Source organism: Uloborus diversus, chromosome 1 (assembly GCF_026930045.1).
Source record: "Uloborus diversus isolate 005 chromosome 1, Udiv.v.3.1, whole genome shotgun sequence".
NCBI lineage: Eukaryota > Metazoa > Arthropoda > Arachnida > Araneae > Uloboridae > Uloborus > Uloborus diversus.
In genome coordinates, this window is record NC_072731.1 from 243,332,725 (window position 1) to 243,359,031 (window position 26,307).

Sequence of the window (26,307 nt, forward strand, 5' to 3'; positions counted from 1 at the left end):
ACGCTGAAGAAATGGCTCAAATTTTATTTAGTAATGGATGGTTAATCTGCATTAGCGAAATATCATCTCTTAACTGTAACTGCGGATTTCGTTTACTTTTCTCGGATTTTGACCGTGTTTTGAGAAATTGACAACGCTGGGGGTGTGTATGAATTTATGCAATTTTGTTAGGTTTGAAAGAAGTTTTATTTTTTCAAAAGAAAAGTAGCCTCTAATTTTCGTTACTGACTTATTATGACTTTATTTCACTGTGTTCTTCCAACAGTTTTTTGCTATTTGCATTTGATTTCGCTTTTTAGACCTATGCGTTCTTTTTTTTTTTTTTTTTTGAGCAATCACGAAACGCTTATTTTTCCCACTTGACCGTTTTTGACGTCCGTCCATCCTTTAACTTTATTTTAGCCACCGTTGGTGGATTTTTGGAGGGACTCGAGTTCTGCCGTCCCCTCCCGATGCTGCTCAATCAGCGAGCTCCTTCTCCAGGTTGCGTCCATAACCTATACACATACGCCTACACACACACACACTCACACCTTAATATATACACCCACACACTCGCCTACATACACACACACTCGTCATTACGAAATGCTTAGTTTGAATTCAAGATGTCAAAGAAAATTTTTTTTTCTACCTCAGATCGGTTATACTTTTCATTGTTTTTTCCCATTTTTGAGAAGATTTCGATAATTGGGAATCTGGCGATCTTTCTTCATTTCCGTGAATTTTTGGCTCCAGTGCCTGCGCGAGAGGTATTTTTCTTTGCAATTATCTAAACAAAGCTACCGGAAACATCTATTCACATAGGGTTACTATAAATCAGCAGGGTTACCAAAATAAAATCGTTTACGCCAAAAATGAGACGACCGCGCCAGATTCCCAATTATCGAAATATCCCTGCATTTTTAACCACCTTTTAAGACTTGTAATTTTAAGGGTCATTTTGATGATTGAAATTTTGACGAGGTCGTTGAGAGTTTGAGCTGTAATCCTTTCTTTCTGGTATTATCAAAAGCTTCTAAAGACAGTAAAATAACTAGAATAAGATTGACCCTTGTGGAAACCAAACACATTAATGAACTTAACCAGTTGCATTTGGGAGCTATTAAGGGAAGTTAAAAAGTTCATAATTGTGATGAGAAATATCAAATCTCGGTGGCTCATTAATCCCTTGTTGTGAAATTACCAGAGCCGGATTTGGAAGTGCGGAGGCCCCGGGACAACGAAGGAGTGGAAGCCCCTAATCAGGGTTCGAAAAGATCATCATATTTTCGAAAATATCCGATACTTTGATATATATCCAAATATTTTGATATATATGTATATATCCGGTATTTTTGACCCGTGAAAGTTAGGATATTTTGTAAACATTTTATTATGGGGGCCCCTTGGTTGTGGAGGCCCCAGGGCAATAGCCCCGCCTGCCCTCCCTTAAATCCAGCCCTGGAAATTACAAGTTTAGAACGGCATCCTATTTTCATGCCACATAGAGTGCAATGATAGCTACCTCCTGTGAATTAAGTTACTGTTGATAAACTTTATATAGGCTGTTAATATGATGGACTCTCTGGCAGTATAAACCAGGGGTCTCCAACCTGTGACCAGCAAACAGATTTTTTCGAGCCCATAAAAAGCTTACAAATGTGGAAAAGCATTTTTTTGAAATTATTATTTGACAATATGTTTCCTTTTGAGTACTTTTATAAGAAAACTAAACCCAGAAAATCTGAAAGAAAATCATCGAGTGTTTAGTTAAAAAAAGTCATTGGGGTATAGGAGGGGAAAGGGGATAATGGTAACCTAGACTGAAATATTGTTGGATTTTTTTTTTTTTTTTTTTTTTTGGCCTGCCTCACTTGCAAAAATAAACTATATAGGCATTGAGTAAAAAAGATCGGAGACCCCTAGGTTAAGCAAAAAAAACTGAATAAATACCTTTGTGCTTGAAATGTAGTAGAAAACAAAACAGTGTAATTGGGCATAAATTTACAGGAAACTGCATGTCTTTTAGGGGTCAAAAATAACCCTTTTTCAATGCTAAAGATTTGAGCTTAATGAAGAAAAGACATCTGACAAAAATCAGTATATCTCAACCTTTTGTCAGATGTCTTTTCATCCATAAGTTCTCTGTTTTAAATTGAAAAAAGGGTTCTTTGTAACCCCCCCAAAAAACACAAATATGCTCTGCAATATGTGTGTATTACAGTAGCCGCCGCTTAATAAAATCTCATTTGTTCTGTGGACTTTTGATTTTATAAAGTGACTGATTTTATAAACCAGCACACTACATTTTTAAGAACGAAAAGTTTTGAAGTTGAACTACTCTAAAAACGAAATGAATTACTTCATTGATTTTTGTTTTAAGTATTTCAAAATAGTTATTTTAAATAAACATAATGAGGTACAATAACAGGAAATGTCCAATGTTGTTTTGCTCAAATAAACTGATTACAAAATACACATGTTTCGGGGTTTCAAGGAACCGTTTTTCAATTCAAAAGTGTGAGCTTCTAGATATAAAGACACCCAGTAAAATCATTGAAAATGGACAGCAGACATCTTAAATATAGGTTGTGTTTTTTTTTTTTTTTTCGTTTTGCACAAGGGTCTTAAAATATTGGCGTTTTGTTGTTTGGTCAACAAAATTGGACAGCAAAGATTCAATATCGTTTGAGAGTGAACAAAATATTTTGCAACATTTTCCTCTTTGCTCTAAAGTGTATCGTACATCATCAAGCACTTTTCTGACATCTATTGAAGAGGTAAATTTGGCACTGAGATTTTCTCATCTTCTGAGGCCACCCCTTCACTTCTTGGTGCTTCTTATCATTTTTTACGTATGATATCCAAAAGTTTGAATTTATAAAACGGCGATAGTGATTTTATTAATGGATGGTTTTAACATATTTTGGTATTGCAATGATTCTGTTCTTCCAGATTTGATTTTAAAAATTGGCTGATTTTATAATACAGTGATTTTATTAGTGGCGGGTACTGTATTTCCTTTTTCTTTTCTGCACAATGGTATTTCTTTATTTCTTATGACAATATTTGTTCATGTTCTTCATTGTATGTGATTTTGGTTTTAAATAGCGTACTTAAACTTATGTAAGAAAAAAAAAAATTAGAAGTCTTCATAACCATTTTATTTTTTAGAAGCTTCAACATGCCTGAATTACGTGCTTTTCAAAAACTTAGTCAGGAAGTAAGTTTTTCTGAATTTAATTGATTAAAATGCATTATCATTCTTATAAACTGTTACTTTCACTTTCAAAATGAATATTCAGTTTCTTCTTTTCTATGTGGAATAGTTAAAATTTTCTTCTTAAATTTGCTCGAATCTGCAAATGAAAATAATTTGTTGATTGCCACAACTGAAAATATTTAACTTTCATTTTTCATCTGAATCTGTGGCATACCTACGAGATCTAGCACCCCCTGACAAACTTTAGGGATAACATCCCCCTTCCCCTCCACCTCATTATTTCATTAAGATCAGTTGTTGTTCTCATGTCCGTGGATCAAGCAATGGAAAAACGCTGAACATCACTGAAGAATAAGATCAGTAACATTAGCAAGTCATTATAAAATATTAATAGTGTCCGTTCCTTTCTTTTTTTTTTTTTTTTTTTTTTTTTTTTTTTTTTTTTTTTTTTTTTTTTTTTTTTGAGGAATTAATTTTTAAAATTTTTGTTTAGAAACAGAATAATGATGAACAAATCTACACATTTACTGAAAGAAAAAGAAAATAACAAGAAAATATAAAATAAAAATTAAAGCATTACAAAAATTCAACTATGATTTGAAATTTAAAAAAAGTATGAAGTAAAACTTTATGTACTTGGGACTGTATTTCTGGTGAAAATTAAGGAATTTGGCAGGTTCTTCCTTAGAACATTTTTGAAATTGTAGTTTTAAAAACGCAGTTTTAGACAACCTTTGGTAATGTCAGTTGTTGGGAGGGGAGAGGTTCAGGAACACTCCCGGAAACTTTTTGAAATTAAAACTCTAAGAATGAGTTGTAAATTATCTTGAAACATTTTAGGGAGAGGAGACTGCGATGGATCTTGAAATTTTTTTAAATTATAGTTCGAAAAATGCAGTGTTAGATGGTTTTAGGTGATGTTAGGGGGAGGAGATATTCAAGGCCCTCTCCTGACCTTTCAAAATTAAAGCTGCAAAAAATAATAAAACTTAGAAAATTATCAAAATTGAAGTAAAAAATTTAAGTCTCTTTAATCCTGTTCCTGAGAAAGGGAGATGTTCAGTCTGAAAATTTTTGGCGTTGACACTTTAAAAATCCAGCTTTTGATGATCTTTAGTAATTTTTGTGGGAGGATTATTCTCTCCTTTTAAATTGTAATAGATTATAAACTATAACTTGTCTGTGAAATGGCTCAACATATTTCTTTTCTTATTGAGAGTTAAAATGCCATCCCTTTCTTGAAGTTTAAAAAGAACTATCTTCCTGGGCGGAAAGCCACCCCCCCTGGATGATAGTACCCCTCCTAAGTATGCCAGTGCTCTGTAGAAGTATTCTAACCCAGGAAATGTGCTTTGCATGCAAAACTCTTCTCTTTTATTGAGCATTAACGATTTTTTTTCTTTTTCTCTCTAGCTTTAATCTAACTAATTTTTCTACAAAAAAAGTCATTTTGAAGTATTTTACTCAAAATTTTCAATTACTCTTTCTAAAATAATCTTGACAAATTGTCGCCCCTATTGCTATTGCGCCCCTGGTGTGAGCCACTCCTCCTACCCTCTAGGTCTAATTGGAATAGCTCAACCTTTTTTCTATTTGGCCTCATGCGTGTGCATGTATGAAAAAACTAATTCATATAGATGAATCAAAACGTAGAAATTAAATTATGTAGAAATTCATGTGTGTTTCTTTGATAACATTGATCAAATTATGTAAATAAATGAGACAATAAGAAGCCATTTAAGGTGGGGGGAGGGGGGTCTATTTAAAATGTTTTTATTGTTCAACTGTTACAAATTATAAATGCAGTCATTCAAAGTATCTTTGAGCCTGTCTGGCTAACTGTGTGCCACCTCGTACTTTTAAGTTTATTTGCCTTAGAAAACATTTTTAAAAAAAGAAACTAGAAAACTAGGGTCATTAAATAAGATTTCTGCTCTTTATGATTTTAAAATATATTTAAAATATATGACATGGCAAAAAATTATCCAGACTAGCTCAAAGATACCCAAAGTAATTTATATATTTTTCTATATTCTTTTTTTTCTTTTTATGTATTTATTTATTTGCAAAGTCATTGAAGAATATTAAAGGAATATGCAGTTCTAATCTATGTATCTTCTGTTGTAGGTGTTCTCCGAGTTGTTGAATATAAGTTTTAAATCTCTGACGCAAAAACAGCAGGTATGTATTTTTTTTTTTTTTTTTTCGAAACCCAAATGAACTTTCTAACTTGTTTTGCAAAATCTTTGAACTCATGTAACAGCACTATATGTTACAGAAATGCTCAAAAGTAGTGAATAGTAGTAGTGAGACCAAGATAATTCTATGCACCACCTTTCACATAATATTGTGTCAATTTATCATAAATAAGTCTAATATTCTGAATCTCATGAAAGAATTTTCAGTTTTCTAAGTTAACACATTCTTCATTTTAATATCCTCATGATTTATTAAGATTAGGAGTTTTATATTGTTGCCTCAAAGCAACAGTAGGATATCTTACTGTTATTCCTGTGTTTAGATGCCTTACTGTTGTTCCGAGGAGCCAATATCTTGTCTATAATTTGTTATAAAATTTTGTGTGGATGCATTGTTAACTTGGGGACAGTGGTGGAATTAAGCATGTGTAAACGCTAACCGAAGGCTCAAAATTTTAAGAATTGCCAAACATTTTAAATTGCAGATTTTTCTACTGTGTTACACTTTGTATGAAGTAAAATGCACTATTTTGCAACCTTTTTGGGATTCAGAATTTTCTACGTATAAATTTTCTTTTTCAAAGTATTTACACAATTATTTAAATTTATTCATCTTATCTTAAACTTAATGTTTGGACTTAATGTTTTTACAGTGTGCTTGGAAATGAAATGCAAAAATATCACAAATACTAATGCTCTGCCTTTATATTCTTCTATTACACATAGCTTTTTTATATGATTAAAATTTGAAATGTTGTTTAAATTTATATTTTTTTCCAATTTGGGGGAGGGGGATGGAGGAGCAAGTTTTAAGAGTTTGGATAAGTTATGGGGAAAACTATGACATTGCACCCAATCATTTACAGTGAGAAATCAAAAGTTAAAGTAACCAAATAATATTGTCACCCCTCTCCCCCCCCCCTTCAAAAAAACAAAAAAAAAAGATAATTTCCATCAACCAAGAGCTAAAATTCAAGATTTTGAGAGTATTACCTGCATTCAAAAAGTAGTGCCGTCAATTTGTAATAGTGACAAACAACAAAGCCAGTTGAGCGTATAGAATTGTTTTCAACATCCTACACCCTGCATTATTTTCAATAATATGAGAAACTTGAGTAGGAGACCCAGTGTCTCACACTAAAACTTTAGTCCCCAATATCTTTACTTATGTGTAAATTTATATAGTGTCACAAATTTCATTTAATGTTTTATGTGGTATAAAAAATTTTAAAATCTTTTTTTTCCTTTTAATTGAGTTTAATTGATAATTCTGTCGATTGTGGTGCGAAAAGTTTCTTAGTTATAAATAAGTTCTTAATCAAGAACCAACTACCCTATGGAAAGCAAAATGAGACAATATAATCAAAGGTAAAAATGGAAAAGGCAAAATTCAGACAGGTCCACAATGACTATAAAAATAGTTGTTGTGAACCTCTTTGTTCTGAACTAATGAAAAGGCTTACTTCGTTATCCTTTAAGCTTCTGTTTATATGTGTATTACATCATTTGTATTTTTCATTACATTGGTTTATTTTGCTTCTCACATTACAGTACAAAGTTTTTGACATTTTTGGAACCATCTTATGTTATCCAATTTCTTTTCAAAATCTTGTTCATTTATTTTTGAAAGTTCAGTGATCAAGCTTATACTGTATGTAGCACAAAGAATTTTTCGATAAATATCAAGTTTTGTCAAGTAAAAAGTGCAAAAAAAAAAAGGGGGGGAGCAGATAGTGATTTATATAATGTGTATAGTCATCTACTACAAGACTAACTTTTTCTATTTTATAGCCATCTGAAATAACTTCTCTGTACAAAGCTATATGCAGCAAGTCGGGTATTGAATTTGTTGAACTTGAACCTGCAGTGAAAGTTTTATTGCAAGTATGGCGAGGTAAGTAATTCGGTTTATCAACAGAAACAAGAAGTTCCATCTAGAACTAAACAAGCCTACTCTCCCCTATGTCCATATCTCCTTTCTATTATCTGATCAATATTCTCAAAAATAGCTAAAATCGCAAATTGTTTCAAACATAATTTTTTAATATATTAAGCTGATTTCTAGAAATAAAATACACCTCACTCATCTAAAAAATTAAATGCATAAAAGAAATTATAAATAAACAAATAACATAGCAGCACCTTTTAAACAAAGCAGCTAATACACTTTTTTCCATTAAAAAAAAATTCTTTAACCACTTTCAAAAAAAAATTTAACCCCTTTTGCCAAAAAAAGTTTTTTAAATGAATTAATGTACTTTCTAAAATAAATAAACATAATAAAATGTCATTTTAAAGAAATTATTTTCATTGTCAAAAAAAAAAAAAAAAAAAAAAATCATCTGTGCATATCTTATGTAGACACATAAAGGATTTCAAGTTTATCCACCGAAAACTGAATACATAAATTAAAACTTTAGAGTGAAAATAAAAACAAGTCATATTAACAATAATTATTTCAGAGTTAAAACCATGGCTGAGGAGTCAGTCAATCTCATTTTGGGATAAAAGAGTCGGATTCGGGAGCCAAAGGTATTTAATTCAAAGACTCAGAGTTGGAATTGGTCATTACCCTTAGAGTCCACCACCTTGCCAATGTTTGTGGAGTCGGAGTCATTTTGGGATAAATGAGTCGTAGTCGAATATCCAAGAATCGGAGTCTGTCATTTTTCCTCCAGGGAAATTTTTTTTGCCAACTCTGCAAAGCCAGAGTCCGACTAATTGTCGGGCGCAGGAGGCAGAGCAGGTGCCCCAAAATTGTAAAAGTAGGGAGTTTGTCATCAAGGGCTATTTCCAACAAAAATTGTTTGAAGTAAATCCGCCTTCAAGTGCAGAATGTACATTGACTTTCAGTTTCCCCGTAGACACTAATGTTAAGGGACTTGAACTGTTCAAAATTGAATGGAAAATTGTTCAAATCAAAAAGATATTTTATATACATGGTTTTTCATCAAAAGCTTTTTCCTACAAAGTTTGTGTGAAGCAAATTCGCCTCTAAGTTCGGAATTGCCTTGAATTTCCCCGTAAGTGCTAATGTTAAGTTTTTTGACTTGTTCAAAATTAAACGAAAAAAAGTTCAGTTCAAAAAGTGAAATGTAGGAATGAAGTGTCCTTGCCCAGATCTTTCGACCAAAAAAAAAAAAGTTCGAATTGGACTATTCACTCGAAAGTTATTAGGGGGGACAGACAGACCGACCGACATTTTCCTCATCTCAATGCCCTATTTTCAAATTTTTAAATTTTTCATTATTTATTTTTCTTTTTCCGCAATATCTTCAAGATGCATTAAGCCTTCTTCCATGCTTTTTTCTTCTTTCTCTGACTTTTACTGGGAAAGTAAGCTAATAAAGTAAAGTAATAAAATGAGGGGCATATTTTTTGGATTTCAGTTATTAATTTTGCCCATTCTATTTGTGTTATCCATGTACAAAAATGACTAAAATTTCCGTTTAAATCAGAGCATGGATTATATACAAAGTTATTTATGTTTTGAAGTCTTGGTACTCTAAAAATTAGTAGTTGATCAATTTAATATATCATTAGTGAAAAAATAAATGTATAAGTGAAAGTCATTAAGTAGTCACAAACTTATCCCATTGTTTTATCAGAGCCCCAATTCCAGCTGCATAAAATTCTTCAGGTTGCTGTCTCATCCACAGTAGGACTTCATCCTGTTTTTTTTATATTAAAATTTTATATTTTATAATGTAGTTTAGAAATGGTAGAATGTTTGATACTTATAGAATTATAGAGATTATAAGTTTCATGGGTAGGGGTTCAGTACCTGTCAAAACATCGATCAAGTAAATTCATTGCTCAAAACAGGGTCAAATTTTGAGGACACTGAGCACAAAATTTATCTGATTTCTCCTCCGCTCTACGCTTATAATCGATAGTAAAGTGATAAAATATTTTGATCCTTATGCATTACCGCATCAAATCCAAATTTAGCAACGTCCTATTTTACTATATACAGTACAACTTCAATGTCTCAAGTCTCTCGGTAAGAGAAAAAAAAATCCAGATATCAAGTTTTCGAGTTATTAAGGTTTTGAAAAAAATATATTTTAGTAACTTTCATTGTTACATACCCATACTGTTAGTTCTCTGCTTAAGGGGGTCCGGGACACATTTTGAAATTTTTTTTATTATATACTTTAGAGTTTTGAAATTTTTTGCACTGATTCACCATTTATTTAATAAGCAAAATCATAACATAAATATGAAAAAAAGAAATTTTTATTTAAATTTAATTAGGTTTTTTTTTATAAAAAATGGGGTTGCTTTAAATTGCTATAACTCAAAATATTCTTAAACAATTTTCAATTTTTTTTCAATGAATTACGCACAAATATGTAAGCTTTAATTTTTATTCGGCGATTTTAAAAATATTGATTCAATAAAAAATATTTGAAGAAAAATTTCGAAAAATTCGAAGATACTTTTTTTAAAAAAAAATCGTAATTTTTGCAGTAAACGTTTTTTTCAAATTCGACGAATAAAATTTAAAGTAAACTGTTTGAAAAAGATATGCACCAAGTTTCATTACTTTATCTTTATCGGTTTCTGACTTATAAGAGTTTGAATGCAAGAAATCGGGAAAAATTGCATCATGGAGAAAAACGCGTTTAAAGTTTTAAAGTTAAGTACACATTAGTTAGGTGCATGAAACAAAAATAATTATATCTTTCGTTCTATTTAAGATAGAAACAAGATTCAAACCTCCTCTTAAGCAGAAAAACACGGAGTAATTTTTTACATGATAAAAAAAATTGCAAAATTTGACGATTTTTGTGTCCCGGAACCCCTTAACGACGCTCTGTTTAACAACTTTCTCTACTTAAAGACTACTTTTCACAGTCCCGAGTGCTCCACTGTAGTTTTAGAAGCATTCTTTTTAAGGACGCATTCTACTTAAGGATGATTTTTGTGGTTCCTTGAAAGTTGTTTAATAGCAAACCAACTGTATGCTTATTTATTTATGTACTATTTGACCACTTTGCTGAATGGTTAATAAGTTATTCTTCAACATTTTAGTGTATTTGAAATTGATTTACATCCCTGTTTTAGTGTAACACCATCTAGTATTCAATTTTTTGACTGGTTACTATAATTTGTTAAACTGGATTTTTATCTGCTTCTGAATAAGCATACTTCCTATTTTCCATTTTTCAATTATTTCTTGCATCATAGTTTTTCAAGATAACTTGATGGTTTTTTTATTATTGTGAAAAGTGTTTAAAATGAACAGCAATGTTAACTTTCTCTTTTCATGTGCAAACTTAAAAATTCTAATATTATCTTTTTTAACTACCACATTCAATGTTCCATGTCATAAAAAGTTACTATTTGGAGATTATTACTTTCTTAGCTATTGAATATAAAAATGATGCAGAGTGGAGAGTATGTGCTAATTCAACCTAATTTTGATACCATTACTCATTGTTTTTTAAATTAAATAATATATAAAAATAAGTTTTTTCATTCTGTATACTTCTAAATGTTATCAGTTAAATGACATCATTAAAAATAAGCAGTTTGTTGCATTTATGACCAAAAATTTTGATTTGATGCCTAAATTTCCCAACCTTACATTATGGATTACATTGAAGATTTTCTTTCTTAGCTCATTTTGATTAAAACCTGTGATTGACTCAAAGGATACATTTGTAAAAAGCCATTTGTAAAAATAAAGGGCATCAAATTTGTCTTTAATAAATAATTTTCTATTGTATATTTTCCACATGATTTTAAATATTCTATAAACAATATAGCATTTCTATTTAGTTTTTTTAATAGTCGGATGCATTTATATTTGATTCATTAAAAATGGCCCCTAAGGGTGTTCATTTTGAAGCCTAAAAACTTATACTGGGCATCATCATGGCCACCTATATTTTAATTCGTATTTCTAACATTAGTTATAAAGATTCATTTATTTCAGCATATTCTAATTCAAACACAATAGATACATAAAATACACCATTAGCTCAGCCATACCATCCAAGGAATGCAATTTCTTGCTTATTAGCACTCATCAGCCTAGAATAGGAAGTAATCGAGCTGGAGACGGAGGGCCAATCAAACTGGTAGCTAATGTTGAATCAGCACTCCAGACGAGTGACCAAAGCAATGGTGCAGTTCAACTCAAAGATTGAAGGCAAAGCTAGGATGGAATAACTGAGCTGGTGGTGTATTTTATGAATTTCTGCCTTAGGGCCCTGGCTTAGGACGGTAACTTACTGCACAATAGATATGTTTTATTTAATTTTACTTTAGTTTAGAACTACTCCCACTTTAATCCCAAAATATGTTCGTTTAAATGTGTCGTTATTAGAAAACTATACAGTAAAATTGAGTGATTATATTTCTGTTTAATCCATGTAATGTATGAAAAGTGCATCAAGGGTGTCATTAAAATAAATGTAATGTAGTTTGGTTTTAGGACCTTTCCCGAAAAAAACTTTTATTTTACCCCTATCTGACAGTACAGGTCAAGCTCGTTTCTTTCTTTTTTTTCAAATTGTTTTATGTATTTTAGTTTTAGAATTTAACAGCTTTTCTTCACATTATTTCTGCATTCCTTTTAAGTTGTTTACTGGAATAATCAATATTACTTTTATACTTATCAATATTTCAACTTGACATTTTTTTCTAGATGCTGTTAAGAAGAATAAAACATTGCCTCAATTACATGACGAGTTGCTTCATTTAGGTAACTTTTCTTTGCCCTGAATTTTTCAATATTACCAATTAAAATATTTTGATTAGAAACCACAGTAAATAAAAACAAAATTAATGAATAAAGTGTAAGTTAAATATAAAAAACTAAGACATAGGTTAATGTGATAGGAATGAGTATTCTTTTATCCGACTCTCTGGCAGTTATTTTGTGCTTGTTGAAGTTCAGGAAAATACATTGCTTGAATTAAATGTTGATGCTAGTAACTTGAGTCAATATACTTTTTCTTTACCTTTTTCTGTGATACTAGTGCAACAGTTGTACCAATATAACTTCCATTTTTGCCACTATGCTAATTGTCGCAAGTACCCATTGTTTTTTAAATTTGTTTTGGCAGCAGAAGTGTGATCTATACCATTAAAACCTGTGCACGTCAGTCTGTGTGCGTGTCTGTAACCCTATCTCTTCAGGACTGGGAATATCTTCCAAGTCATTATTGGTACCGTTGGATACAGGATATCCAAGTGAAGCTATGTTGCCCTGTCTCATTCCTTTAAACCAGAAGTCCCCAACCCTATGCCCACGGGCATTAGAGGTGAGAATCTTAAATTCCCACCCTGGATGACACCTGTTCTAGGAACGCCACTGCTTGATGTATCTGGAGATAGATATGGAGCAGGGGCCCTACCTACAGCCCGCGGGCCATATGTGGCCCATCATTGTGTTCAATGCTACGAAACAAAATGTTTATTCTGAAACCTTCCAAACTACTAATCATTTTCATTTGGTGCTATGAATGATTATTGCAGATTTGAAGTAAGTTGTCCTAAATTGGTTTCTAAAAAACTGGTGCAAAGATTGTACGAATAAAATAAGCATGTAGTAATGTTGACAGAAATTTTTGGTTTGTAATTGTCTTAAATTTTCCTTGTTTCCCCATGCTATCTAGAAAAATTTAAATAATAAAATTAAATTTTATATTTGTTCTTACTCTAGAGATTTATCTTTCTATGAGGTATGACCCGCAGGTAAAAAACTGTTGAGCACAACTGATATAGAGCATACATATTTTTTGAAGCCTGAAGAATTCTTCTATGATTCCCTAAAAATCGATTTTTTTCTTTAAAATTGAAAATTTTTCAGTAAAATAATAGAAACAACTGAAAAATTTACTGTAGGAATTTCTTACAAGCAATAGCAGCATGTTAGTATTTTCCATGCCCTTCAGCTATAGTTGATCATTGCAAGCTCCCATGAGAGAAAGAAATAAGAGCTCCTCATTAGAATGGCAATGTACACGCAACCTTAAAGTATAGCAAAAAATTAGGAAGCATTTTTTTCACTTTGGAAATGGATTAGCAGTTTGAATCTTCTTGTTGAATCCCCAATGGTATAGCTTAGCAACTTAATCTCCATAAAAGCAAAAATCTCCAGAAAGTCCAGAAAAGGGTCTCTTAAAATCTCAAGAACTGTGATATTTAAACACTTGAGTATATGACTAGGAGAGGCCAGATCCGCCGAGCACCAATGACAGACTCCGTAAACTTCCTCCCCCTGTTGGAAAGCATGGGATTTGACTCTGCTTAATAATGCTCCGGATAATGCTGCATGAGAATCTTATTAAATTGTGGCCCAAAGTAAAGAATCCTTTAAGAAGTCTCTTCCCCTCTGATAAATACAGGACACTTTTTTTTTCCATTTAAAAATCGACTTCATCGAAAGCATGATTGTTTATTGCTGTTAAATTGTTATTCAAAAAGTAAGCAAAACCCTTATCAAAAAATATTTTAGAATAAAATAAAAAAAATATCTTTCTTTCCTTGTGATTTTAGCCTTGCTTGCCAATAATTCAAAACTAAGTTAGTAGAACCTAATTAAAAACATTGAATTATTAATTAATCTATTAAGTCAAATTTTTTTATAAACTAATGTTTGGTTATGAATTTTTAAACTGTTTGGGTTAAGACATCCCTCAGGCAATGAGGACACTGTTGACAGTCCCAAAGGTAACAGGATAACGAGTTTTGACTGCATTACATTTTCATGATAGCTACTGTGCCTGCAATCATGTTTTTTTTTTCCCCCGACAATAATTGGTAAGATTTGATATTTATGGTCACCTGCTAGATGAAACATTTTTATTTAGCTAAAGTATTCAAATCAAGCTAATTATTAGTACTACTAATTGCGGCCCTTAATTTTGAAGTCACAAAGCTAATACTTGAACTTCTTGGTGGTGTTAATCAAAGCCATTATTTTTTACCATATAAAGAATTAAAAGAACTATGACAAATTATTTTTGGAACACATTTATGCCATCTACCAATCACAAAGCAAATTATATGCAAAATTGTGATTGAATTTTTGAATTCTTTTACAACATATCGAAAGAATAATTTACTTCTTAGAAATTTATTTGAATTTTTGTTTTAAAGTACTGCTAAGATTTCTATATCGTCTTAAATACTGATCTTGAAATGAGAAGTTCTAAAGTGGAAAAAAAGAAAAAACTCCTTTTTACTGTCACTTATTTTTACAAAAAATATAATGGCAAAAAATTTACCTTCTGTTTAACATTTTCAGGGATGAATGAAGAACAAGTGGATGAATTTTCTAAAAAGGTCATTTTTATTAATTTTTTTGCAGTATTTTTTACTAAAATTCAGGTTTAGATTGAAAATAAAGCTGATTATTTTTTTTTCAGTGGGAGAAAATATATTCATCTCTTGTGCAATCAACTGTTGCAAGTACAATACCCATCAATCCATTGATAGATATGGAATGGAAATTTGGAGGTAAGCGTTATTTATTTATTTATTTTATTTTTATTTATTTTTTTTTGTAATTTTTTATTAATTTTACCACTTTAATGAATTTATTGCCTTTCATTATGTCCAGTGATTCCGCAATTGAGCCAAAAATGTTATTCTACATCCTGCTACATTTTGAAAATTCTATACTAAATCAATTTTCATATAAAACCTAATCAGTTTTTTTTTCTATAAAAATGTCACTACATCAGGGTTTGTACGCTCCTTCAAAACTCCTCCAATACTCCTTCATTTAGGAAATTTTTTTGAAGGGCCCTTCAAACTCCTTCATTTTGGTTTCAACTCCTTCTTTTTTAGTTCAACACTACATAATGTTCCTCTATGACAGTAACTTAAAATACTTCGATAGACAACTTCGTCACAAGGGCGAAGGTATAAGAGCGATTTTAATGAAGTAATTTCATATATTTATTTTTTTCATCAAGATGTAATTTACAAATTTTTCAAAGTCATAAAAATTGAAGGTGAGAATGTTATTAGATAGCTAAGACATTTCATAAGTGAAGTAAAACATGCTTAAGTGGTGTTTGGTTATTTTTTCAAGTTTTATGATTATTGCTTTTCCCCCCACCACGCTCTCAGCAGCAAAAGTCAGTTTGGCTTATTATCTCTTAATAGTAAATAAAAGTAAGGTTTCAAAGAAATTTTGGAAGGAAGTTTGTGGCGGACATGCGTTCAGGAAACCCCATAGTGCCTACAGCCTTGAAATTTTGTACAAAATTACTTCGAGTCCCGGGGTGTGCACCTGGGGTTTTATTTTTTTTAAATTTGAAGTAGTTTTTTTTTTTTTGTAATTAATTTTTTAAGCTCAAATTTTTCATAAATTGCCTATTATTGCCTATTAAAGGGGTGAAAAATTACTTGCACATATTAATATTATATATCGTTGGAAAGGGTAGAATTTTGTTTCAATGCTCTAACTTAAATAGGATGGGAGTTAATTGCATTTTTAGCTCGAACATTTTTAGACTTAGCTAAAAGCTAGGCACTACTTTCTTAATTAAATCTATCAGTAAAATGTGAAGGAATTGTCCCACAGTTTTCTTTTTGATACGACTGGAAACAGCAACTTTTTTTACTCCAGATCTAACTCGACCTTTGGTTGAAAAACTGAGCTTGTATCTCCAAAGGAAAAAAGTTACAAGCTGTTAAAAATCAAGTTCGAATAATCTCATCTTCATTAAAATTATTGATGTTTTATTTGGCGTTGCCATAGTTACGTCTTTTCGATTCACATGTTTCTTCTTTCTTATTCACAAACTTGAAGGATTTCAATAGCGGAAAATCTTAGGCTCAACTCAATTTAAGCCCCGACCTAAAGATCAAAATATGTTACTAGAGACCAGGAATATGAAAGCGACTTTTCAAACGAACAAAACTGCAGTCTTTCAATGCTCATGAGCCCCTTAGCCCTTACGGCTCTGGAAGTTGGTACAAGTTATTTTGAAACTCGAGGAAGGGGTTTTTTTTTTCCTCCAAAAGGGAGCTCATAATGTGTTTTTAATCTGTTTATTTCTAATTGAGGATTTAAATCTTTGCTAATCAAATAAGATTGAAAAGTAATTTTCGGGGGTTGGTGAGCGTCAGCGAGCAGGGGGCAGAGCCCCCTAGTTATTTAAATATTTAAAAATACATAAGTAGATGAACTATATTAAGTGATTGTGTTAAAAAAAAAAATTATTTTCGTAAATCACAGTTATAATATTGTAAAAAGGGTCTTGCCTTGAGGGGGAGACAGGTTCCTGAAATTGTGACAAGGCAAAGAGAATGGGTGACAAAAAATGGACTTAAGACAGTTAGTATAACAATATGTTTATAAAAAAATATGGCATGTGACAAGAGGATGAGTGACGTGAAGTGTGACACTTTGTGACAAGGGGGGAAGGGTGTCAAATATGTTGAAAAAAAGTTCAACATCAATCACTTAAGGACAGCCCATTAGTACTCCTTCAAAATCTCAATTTACTCCTTCTAAACTCCTTCATTTTATTTCTGAAATTGAGTACAAACCCTGTACATTCACCCCCGAATCCACTAGTTTTTGCATGAAAGTAGTTTGCCCAGGAACATATACGGGGGGGGGGGGGGGGGGGGGGGGGGGCGAGATTTTCAAAATGAGGGGTGAAAATATGTAGGGTAAAAAATATGGAGGGGTAGTCATTTGTGACTGGCCCCAAATTTTCTGTGCACGCCGCTGAGCTTGTCTATGAATTTTAGCCTTAGAGGGGTAAAGAGGAAAAAATTGATCAAAAGATCTTTTAATTTTTAATCAGAAAATTACACGGAATGCTTTTTCCTTCCCTACGAAGAGTTTTGTCAATATTGTTCTTCGTGGTTATCATGCTTTGCAATGCATTTCTGTTCATGGTAATTAATTGAATTTGTAGTTAACAGCCTTTTTTTTCTCCTGTCTAGTTACATCGGCTAGTAACCAGTGCAACACAATAGGAAATGTGTTTTTGCAAATAAAATTAGAAGTTGATCAAGGAAATGGAAGAAGCAAAACTGTATGCTTTGGTATGTTATAATTTAGAGTTGGCATTTGTTCAATTTTACTTTCTTTCAGAACTTTAACTAATTATAGTTTTATATTTGCAGAACTTCAATTATCAGAATTTTATTCATTTTTACATGAAATGGAGAGAGCAAGAGCTAGCCTGGAGTATTTAAGCTGATTATTATGTTCTTGTTTTTGTTTTTCCAAATCTTACATTATGTTAAAATTCATGTTATATACGTTTTTTTGTAATTTCTTCAATGTACAAATATTAAAAAATCTTATTAACAATCTGTATTCATTCAATGTTGATGAAAACACAAATTTTAATTCAAAAAAAATCATCACAAAAACTTAATGCATTTTGTAATGCAAAATCATTTTAAAGAAGTCGGATATGTACCTGAAACTTCTCCTAAATTTAATAAATTTGTTTTAGTGAAAATTGAATTGCTAGAATTGCAATGCAAGGGGATCCTATTTAGTTGGTTTTATATTGCAGCTACTTGAATATCGGTAAGGACCTGTAAGAAAGGTCTTTTCAAAGTAATGTCATACATATCCTGATTCAATTAACAATAAGAATATTCTTAGTATTCAAAGTAATGTCATACATATCGTGATTCAATTAATAGCATTTTCAAAAAGAATATTCTTAGTAGAGGAATATGGGGCAAAGTGAAATAGCAAAGCAAAGTGAAATGGTGAAATATTTACTCTGCTTTTAGCTCCACTTATCTGGTATTATTTTAACTTTGAAGTATCATATATAGTCTATTCTAGTTAGGAAAGAAATACCGCCGAAGATTTTACCTGCATTTGGTAATACAAGCAATTTTAACAAATTGATACTCATATTGTAATATTTTCTTTTAAGTCAAAAATTATTTTTGTTACTATAAAATGATAAAATTGTTATTAACATTTTACATATTAATTGAGGCTTCCTAATATTCAATGCAGCATTATTTAATTAACAATAAGCTTATTGTATTTGTATTTTAAATAAATTTCACAATTAGTCAAGTACATATGGGGCAAAGTGAAATACACTTGGCTCTCTGTTTAACGACAGCTTTTCAGGGCCCAGATGGTCCACTGTAGTGTTTAAAGCATTCTATTTAAGGTCACTTTTTACTTAAGGGCGATTTTTCGTGGTCCCTTGAAAGTTGTTAAACAGAGAACCAACTGTAGTTAGTTTTATTTACTCACTCAATCATTTAATGTAACTCACGTTTTCATTTATTAATTCATTTACATTCCTTCATTTAGTAATTTAGTTATTTCATTTATTTACTTATTTTCTTATTCATTCATTCTTTTACTCACTCAGTTATTTTTCTTCATATATTAATGGATTTATTCATTTAATTATTTGTCTATTGTTTCATTATCTTTTCATTTATTCATAGAACCTTTTATTTACTGATTCTTTTGATCCAAAATATGTTTTAGAATTGAATAGAAAATATTTTTTCACTTTGCTCCATGAAAAAAAAAAGGAAAACTTTTCCTTTTTTTTTTAAGATTCGAATTTATTGCCAAAAATAGAAATTATTGTTTCAACACAAGTTTTATTACAAAATACAATGTTCTTTCTTTATGTACTGTAATTTTCAAAACAAATTTCCGATTTGTTCATTTTGAAAAAACTCTCTCATCTTAACCATTTTACTTTGCCTCCTATTCCCCTATTTGAATTAACATTTAAAATATTTTGTTAAAAATCAGAACTGTCATATCTAGTTTTTTTAACATAAGGCATTTTGTAACAGAAATTGATTTTTTTTTTCCTTTTTTTTTTAATTTCACCTTTTGGAAACACAAGGACTAAAACGAAAAATTTCCACATTTAAAAACAAAATTCAAAATTTTTTCTGAAGCTGAGGTGATAATGATGTGTACTTTTGCAGTTAAAATGTTTTCCAAAAAGAATAGAAGAATGTCCTCTGATTTACTAAGATGAATCATTAATTAGAAGCACAGGAACAGCATTGAGAAGTCCTCCTTCTCAAAATAATTATGCTTTGGCAAATCGAAAAGCACCAGAAAAAAAACAGCTTGTATTGTATGTTTTCCATGAGAAGGCACTTCGCCCCGCCTTCTCGAATGCAGAATTCAATTTAATTCAGGGGTGATAGGTAAATATACCTCCATGCTTGTAAATGAGACAACCTTAACTTTTGCGTGCATTTTAATGTGTAAAAGTCAGTATCCTTTACATCACTTGCCTGTTGCTACTTTTGTTATTCTTGCATTTTAATGCTGCTACTTTTATGACAAAATGCTATAATCCGACTATGCCTTTTGCTGAAAACAGCAAAATAGAATCATCAGATACCATAAGACGAAGGCGAAGTCAAGTACCTTCTCATGGAAAACGGACAATACCAATCACTTACCCAATTACAAACAAGCCACCTTCAATGGTTAATAGCAAAATTCATTCCCACTTGAACCCAATGGCTGTAAAATGAAGGCCATATGTTCTTCAAATGACCTTTGTCTGTTTAAAGGGCAAGTTTATCTCCTTGTCAGTCATTTGACGAGCTTACAATTACTATTCAACTGTAGCTGTCGTGGTATTTCTCCTTGTTATCATTTTGTAACTTCTCTTATACAGTCGACGCTCGATATAACAACCCTCTCCGTCCCAGAGAAAAAGGTCTTTATAATGAGTGATCGTTATAAGAGGTAAAAGTTAAAAAACATATATACATGCATCATGCATGTTATGTTGCTCCAATAAAATTGGCACTTTTTCAAAGATTCCAGTTAAATGCCCAAAGTATTTTTTATCGTAGAGATTTTTAAAAAAAATAATGGGTGAAAAATATCATGACAGATTTTTAAAGTAGAAAATGTGAGAAAAAATTGATTACATACTTAAAAATCATTTATTTTCTGAAGATAAAATCGGAAACATATATTTGCCTTTTTAGCGCGCGTGATTTTTGTAAAACGCATTTTTCCATTTCAGTTATAGATGAATAATGCTTTTTTTTTTTTTTTGCCTTTGAAAGAACTAAAAGTCCCTTGAACATTCAAAACATTTTTCACACTAGAAACTTTGGTCTCAATTTCTTCTTCATCTGATCATGATACATCAATTTATTTTTTTTTTGCACCGTATCTCCCCCTCCACTCCCACCCCCTCTCAAATTTGGATTGAACACTGAAGACTTCATGCAGCTGTCCGTAAACAATAATCAAGATCATTTCAAGTTACAAATTTGCTTTATTGTAAAAAACATCGGAAATAGTGTCCGCTGAATTCAGTCCTTGTATTGGATTAGAAGATACAAAACGGTCGTCGTACCGAAAGCAAATTAACATTAAGTTCATAGGAACAAAGTTCGCGCTTTTGCCACTGGTCGTTATAATGGAATGGTCTTTATAATGTGTGGTCGTTATAATGAGCGTCGACTGTACTCTAGTTCTATAATGCACCATTAATTACTGATGGAAGCTGTAAGAGGTCATGAAGAGATGCTTTCATCATAGCAAAACTGCAATATACAAGGGTCTCGATTTTTCGCCACATCTGTTCCGAAAATTTATTGATTTACTCATCAGAAAAAGGGGGAAAACTTGGAAATTTCTTTTTTCTTGATATTTTAGTTTTGTCTCTTTCTTGTTAATTTCAAAGTTTTTCTATCTTCTACTTCGTTTACAGGATTTGTGTAATATTTTTGCTTTCTTAACAAGCATTGTAAGTTTGGCTCTCTGATCGTTAAACAATGGATCGCCAAAATAAATGTCAATATATTTATATTATTTTCACACTTAAAATTTTTCACGTTTATGAAAGCAAATTACAAAAAAATAATAATAATAATAAAAAGTACAGAAACTAACGTTCTTTGCTGACGAGTTCTAAGGCAACTTTAATACCACTTTATTGTAAATTCTGCTTATGGTATTAGCATAGTATATATTGTAGTGTTAGTGAATTAAAAAATAACTCATTGTTAAGAATCAGAGTTCAAAGGCTTTTCAGGGTTTGGGAAAATTGCTTCCATTTTTTGCTTGCAATTTAGCATTATTTTCATGCATTGTCCTATAGATGTGAAGATCTTAAAGAAATTCAAAAAGAGCTTACCAGATGCCATGCCAGCCTAGTAGGAAACTAGGGACCCGGCTTGCAGTCAGAGTAGTTTTTTCATAAATTTTATGGATGTTGCACCGTGGCTCTTGGCGACCTTGCTCAGAAAATATTTCAAAAATTTGATCTTGATAGCTTACACTTCATCATGCTGCCAAAAAAAAAAAATCCTTGACTCAACTCTCCCCTCCCCCCCCCCCCCCGCCTCCGGGAGGAGGAAATAACCTATTTTCAAAAAGGCACCTGGTAGTGATAATGACTAGATGTTATAATTTTCCTCATGCAAAAGTATTTGCCACCTAACACATGACCACGCAGTAAAACCTAAAATTCTTGAATCAAATCTTCAGCAGAAGATTCGAGTTTCTCAGGTTTTTTTTTTTTTTCAAAATTTAGGTAGATCTGCAAGAATATTTCTGAGAGTAATGGTGATTTCTTCTATTGATGAAAATGTATCATGATTAAAAGATAGATGGGATGAAATTTGTAGTTCTGCAACATGTTAAAAACAAGCTTTTTTTTCCATAACATACTAACATTTTAATGAAGAATGCTGAATGACTTAATAGATAAACTAATTAATAATTTGAATTATGTTTTCCAACCTGACGTAATAACACAAAGATTTTAAAAAAGGTATTGATTTTTGATCTTGCAAAATTTATTTAGGGTCATTTTGTTGTCAAAAGCATTTATCACGGCCAAAAATACTTTAGTATCCCCTCCTCCCCCTGCTTTTGAAGTTGTGTTTATTTAGGTCTGCAAAAAAAAAATCTTTATCATATTTCCAGTACAGAATGATTTTCCTGTTTGAAGTCTCTTTTTTGGAAGAAAAGGCAATTCTAACCAATGTTCGAAAAATTCGGTTATTTCTGTAAATAATATACACCATGCGAAAAAAAAAAAACATTTATAAACTATAATTTCCATTGTTAAATAAGAATTAGGAAATGAAGCGGACTTTGGAACTCAATAAAACTATAATATAAAATTTATAATATATACAATAAACAATATATACAAAAGTATGTACATCCATTTTAAAACTAAGACAGGCTTTGTTGTTTCTGGAATTCTCGCTGTAGTTCTTCCAAATTGTTTTCTAATATTTTTACTTCATCATATTTGTGATCCATTTTGGCTTGCTTAATGTATTTATGGATAATATTTATTTGCTGAAGCATCGGGTCTTCGTCATCTTTTACTTTACCAGAACTAACACACCAGCCAGTGTCTGGAGAAATTGGTTCTGCAATTTGTTTCTTAGATGTGGCAACAGGCGATGGACTTTTACTTGATTCCCTCTTGTTACTGAGAATTTCAGCTTGCTTCTGAAGTTGTATGCGTCGATGAACTTGTTCTTGTCTAACATTTCGATAATGAGCAATTTTTTCAGGAGTTGGTGGTAATGGAAGAACTGAAACATTGTTCCTTATGAACTGTGTCGCTGACATTCGTATCCCATTTTGGAGCTGGAAGAATTTACTGTTGCTATCTTGGGCATCAGCTTCCAATTTCAAAATTCTTTTGCTGTAAATATAATTATTTTTCATTAATTAAATATTTCCACACTTCAAATAACAGATTTAAACTAAAATTAAAGTTTCCTATCATTGAAATTTACAACATGTTTTATGGAGAGTAAGTTTAAATTCACGATCCTTAAAGTTTAGCTGACCTTGATTCACTGAAAATGCATATAAGAAATATGTCTTTATCATTGCCCAGTTTATTACACTACAAAAAGTTGTGAAACAGGTTAAATAATACTGCTAATTCATACAGGATATTGAAACTTGCAAACATGAGTCTTTTCCAAGCCCGACATTATTTGTGGACAACTTCCTGCCACTTTAAGGTTTACCAGTTGACAGATAATCATCATGAATTAGTTGAAAAGAGAATGCTTTAAATTGTTATGACATTTTGTACAGAACAACAGCAATACTTAATTTTTAACTTGTTACTTGATTAATGAAAGATACATCGCCTTTATTCACATATCCTGTGTTTCTTTAATACTTTGACAGAAATTTGGTAAAAATGAGCCTCAACTTTTGAAATAAGAGTAAATTTTTTGATAGTTGAAAAAAGAAAAGGTATAAATCCAAGACAATTTGTAGACATTCTTATACTCATGCTGTTAGAAAAATAAATGATTACAAAATATTAGATGTAACTCATAGTTCTCATGAAAAAGTAACTGATAAAATGAAGCAATTTTTTAAAATAAACAAAGGAATAATAGTGAAATTAAAAAACAAAATCATTAATGAAAATAACTGAAGAACTTGCTGAAATATTGAAAAGCTTCAACTTAGACACAAAGTCAAAAAACAAATATTTCACCTGTTAATTTTTCATTGTTTGACACTGAGGGAGTATAACTTTACAAAAACAGATTGTAGAAAGAAAGAGGTACATCAATAAGATATTTTGCTCGAGACATTTATATGGGTGTGGCATTTTAATGCACAAAATTTTTGAAATAATGTAGGATCATGTGATCATGGTATTTCCTCATGTAATTCCCATTCATGGTATTTTCTTGCGTAATCATCAGATTGCTTGGGAATTTCTTCATGTTCTCAACAGATGATGCAATGTTTGGGTTTTTCCCAAGGCCAGCTGTCGTTATAGTCACGAGACGTTGTTCCACAAGGAGTACAGAGCAGAATCGAGTAAGACGATGGGCAAAGACGGCAGCCGAAAGAATATGTGTCTTTGTGTGTGTGTTCTATGTTGTGTGCCGTCTATTTTGTGCAATAAGCTCTTTATGTTAACTGGCTTGGAGTCATTTCCCATAATAATATTTGTGCTTGAAAAATAATGATTTGTATGTTTTGCCGGCGTGACTCGCAACACCTACCAAATCATTATTTTTTAATACACAAAAGCATTTTAGATAGTTGAGACTCCAATTATTGATACATAATGTTCCTTTATATTCGAATATATAAGAATTAAATATATTCCAATTAATTAAATGCCAAAAAATTTAAGTTAAATAAATGTTTTTATTTCAATTAGATGCCGAAGTTTAAATTTCAGAGAATTAAGTGCAAATATATGCATAAAAACGGAACAATGAGCAATTTTAAATCTTACCTTTGAGCATCAATTTTGCCAGCAAATTTGTAAATTTTTGTATGAAGCTCAACACACTGCTCATGTTGATATTCCGTTTCACCCAAACTGCAAAATAAAACAAAAATCATGAATTATTTTTGTCAAGAAACAGGTAGAAGACAAATGTAATAAGTCTTATTAGTAATTTTATACACAAAAGAGCCCTTCAAGATTTAATCAAATTTTAATAATACTCGAATACAAGCATCTTCCCTTTTTCATAAAAATATTTTTAAACAAAGCAAAATCATTAGAAGGACAAAAAAGAATCTTCGAAATTCTTTTTACAAAAGCTTAATAGAAATCAAAAGTAATATTAATATTTCAAAAAACATTTCATTATATGCGCCTTAAAATACCTTTTTAAGGTTAGTATCCAACTCATGCACTAGCTTTTTAAAAAGATTTGCCAGGTTCTTTTGTATCATACATGACTTTAGTCATCACAATGACAGGTACAGGGGCTCCTCGGGGGTGATGTATCATACATGACTGCAAAAGAAATGAGCTTAGCGGTATTGTCCTTGCGAGATGTTATCCATAAGATCATATCTTTTTGGCATAGTCAACACAGCCGTTCATCCCTTCGGTGTGTCGATAAAATGAGTACCAAGCATGCTCGGCAGTGGCGTAGCTAGACCCGACTTTCGGGGGGGTTACTTCTTTTATATATATATATATATATATATATATATATATTTAATATATATATATATATATATATATTTAATATATATATATATATATATATATATATATTTAATATATATATATATATATATATATATATATATATATATATGTATAATCGCTTGGAATTTTTTCCTTTTCTTTTTTTTTCTTTCTCTTCTCTCTTCTTTTTCTCTTTTTTTTTGAGACTAACTTTTCGGGGGGGGGGGGGGTTGTCCCCAAACCCCCCCCTTAGCTACGCCCCTGATGCTCGGGAACTAAACATCGGGGGTTCCGTGTTTGGTTGGCCACCTAACTGGAACATCTGCCTAGCACCACAGAGCCTTTTGTCAGGAGGACTGAGATAGGCAGAGTAGGCCTTGGCCCTCATGGGCTGTCGTGCCACTGGGTTTGATCATCTCTTTTGCAGAGAAAAAGGGGTTCATAGGAGTTTTTAGCTTCAGTTTTAATGAGATACTGCCAAGCAAACTGGAATTTCAGGAATGTTGAGGAAAAAATCGACCCAGCTCATTAATGACACAGCTGATGAAAAGTTAATTGTAAGATTGATTACTATGTTTTTACAAAATATAATCCCACCAATGTTATGAAATGAACACCTTTGTGCCACAATGCAAATGATATACCCCTTCGTGCAGGGGCCGGATTTGGAAGTGTGGAGGTCCGGGGCAATGAAGGAGTGGAGGCCCCTATTCAGGGTTCGAAAATATCATATTTTCGAAAATATCTGATACTTTGATATATATCCGAATATTTTGATATATATGTATATAGCCGATATTTTCGACCCGTGAAAGTTAGGATATTGTTACAAATTCTGTTAATAGTAATTATTGTAGTAACGTAACCTGTAAATAGTTTCCCGTAATGAATATACCACCCCTTTACATATGGTATACGTTACTAAAGTATACGATCCCCCTATTTCTTTTTTTTTTTTTTTGTTCATTGATAAAATTTGATAACGGTC

The 26,307-nt window shown here is 31.5% G+C and overlaps 2 protein-coding genes across 4 annotated transcripts in view; one reads left to right on the top strand and one right to left on the bottom strand.

The window, feature by feature from the left end:
* Nucleotides 1-88: 88 nt before the first annotated feature.
* Nucleotides 89-17,663, top strand: LOC129226298 (COMM domain-containing protein 7-like). The gene is made up of 9 exons (XM_054860905.1): nucleotides 89-142; nucleotides 3,157-3,205; nucleotides 5,333-5,386; nucleotides 7,195-7,297; nucleotides 12,062-12,118; nucleotides 14,669-14,706; nucleotides 14,790-14,880; nucleotides 17,332-17,433; nucleotides 17,515-17,663. Exons 2-9 carry the CDS (start codon nucleotides 3,167-3,169, stop codon nucleotides 17,589-17,591), a joined length of 561 nt encoding a protein of 186 aa, XP_054716880.1. The 5' UTR covers nucleotides 89-142; nucleotides 3,157-3,166; the 3' UTR covers nucleotides 17,592-17,663.
* Nucleotides 17,664-22,485: 4,822 nt separating this feature from the next.
* Nucleotides 22,486-26,307, bottom strand: part of LOC129226309 (rabenosyn-5-like) — a 29,908-nt gene continuing 26,086 nt past the window's right edge. For all 3 annotated transcript variants that reach the window (XM_054860922.1, XM_054860915.1, XM_054860928.1), the window contains exons 8-9: nucleotides 24,627-24,713; nucleotides 22,486-23,048 (exon numbers count right to left, since the gene is read on the bottom strand). In XM_054860922.1, the coding sequence (XP_054716897.1) occupies nucleotides 22,565-23,048; nucleotides 24,627-24,713 (571 nt within the window). In that variant the 3' untranslated portion in view covers nucleotides 22,486-22,564. The remainder of the gene's footprint in view (nucleotides 23,049-24,626; nucleotides 24,714-26,307) is intronic.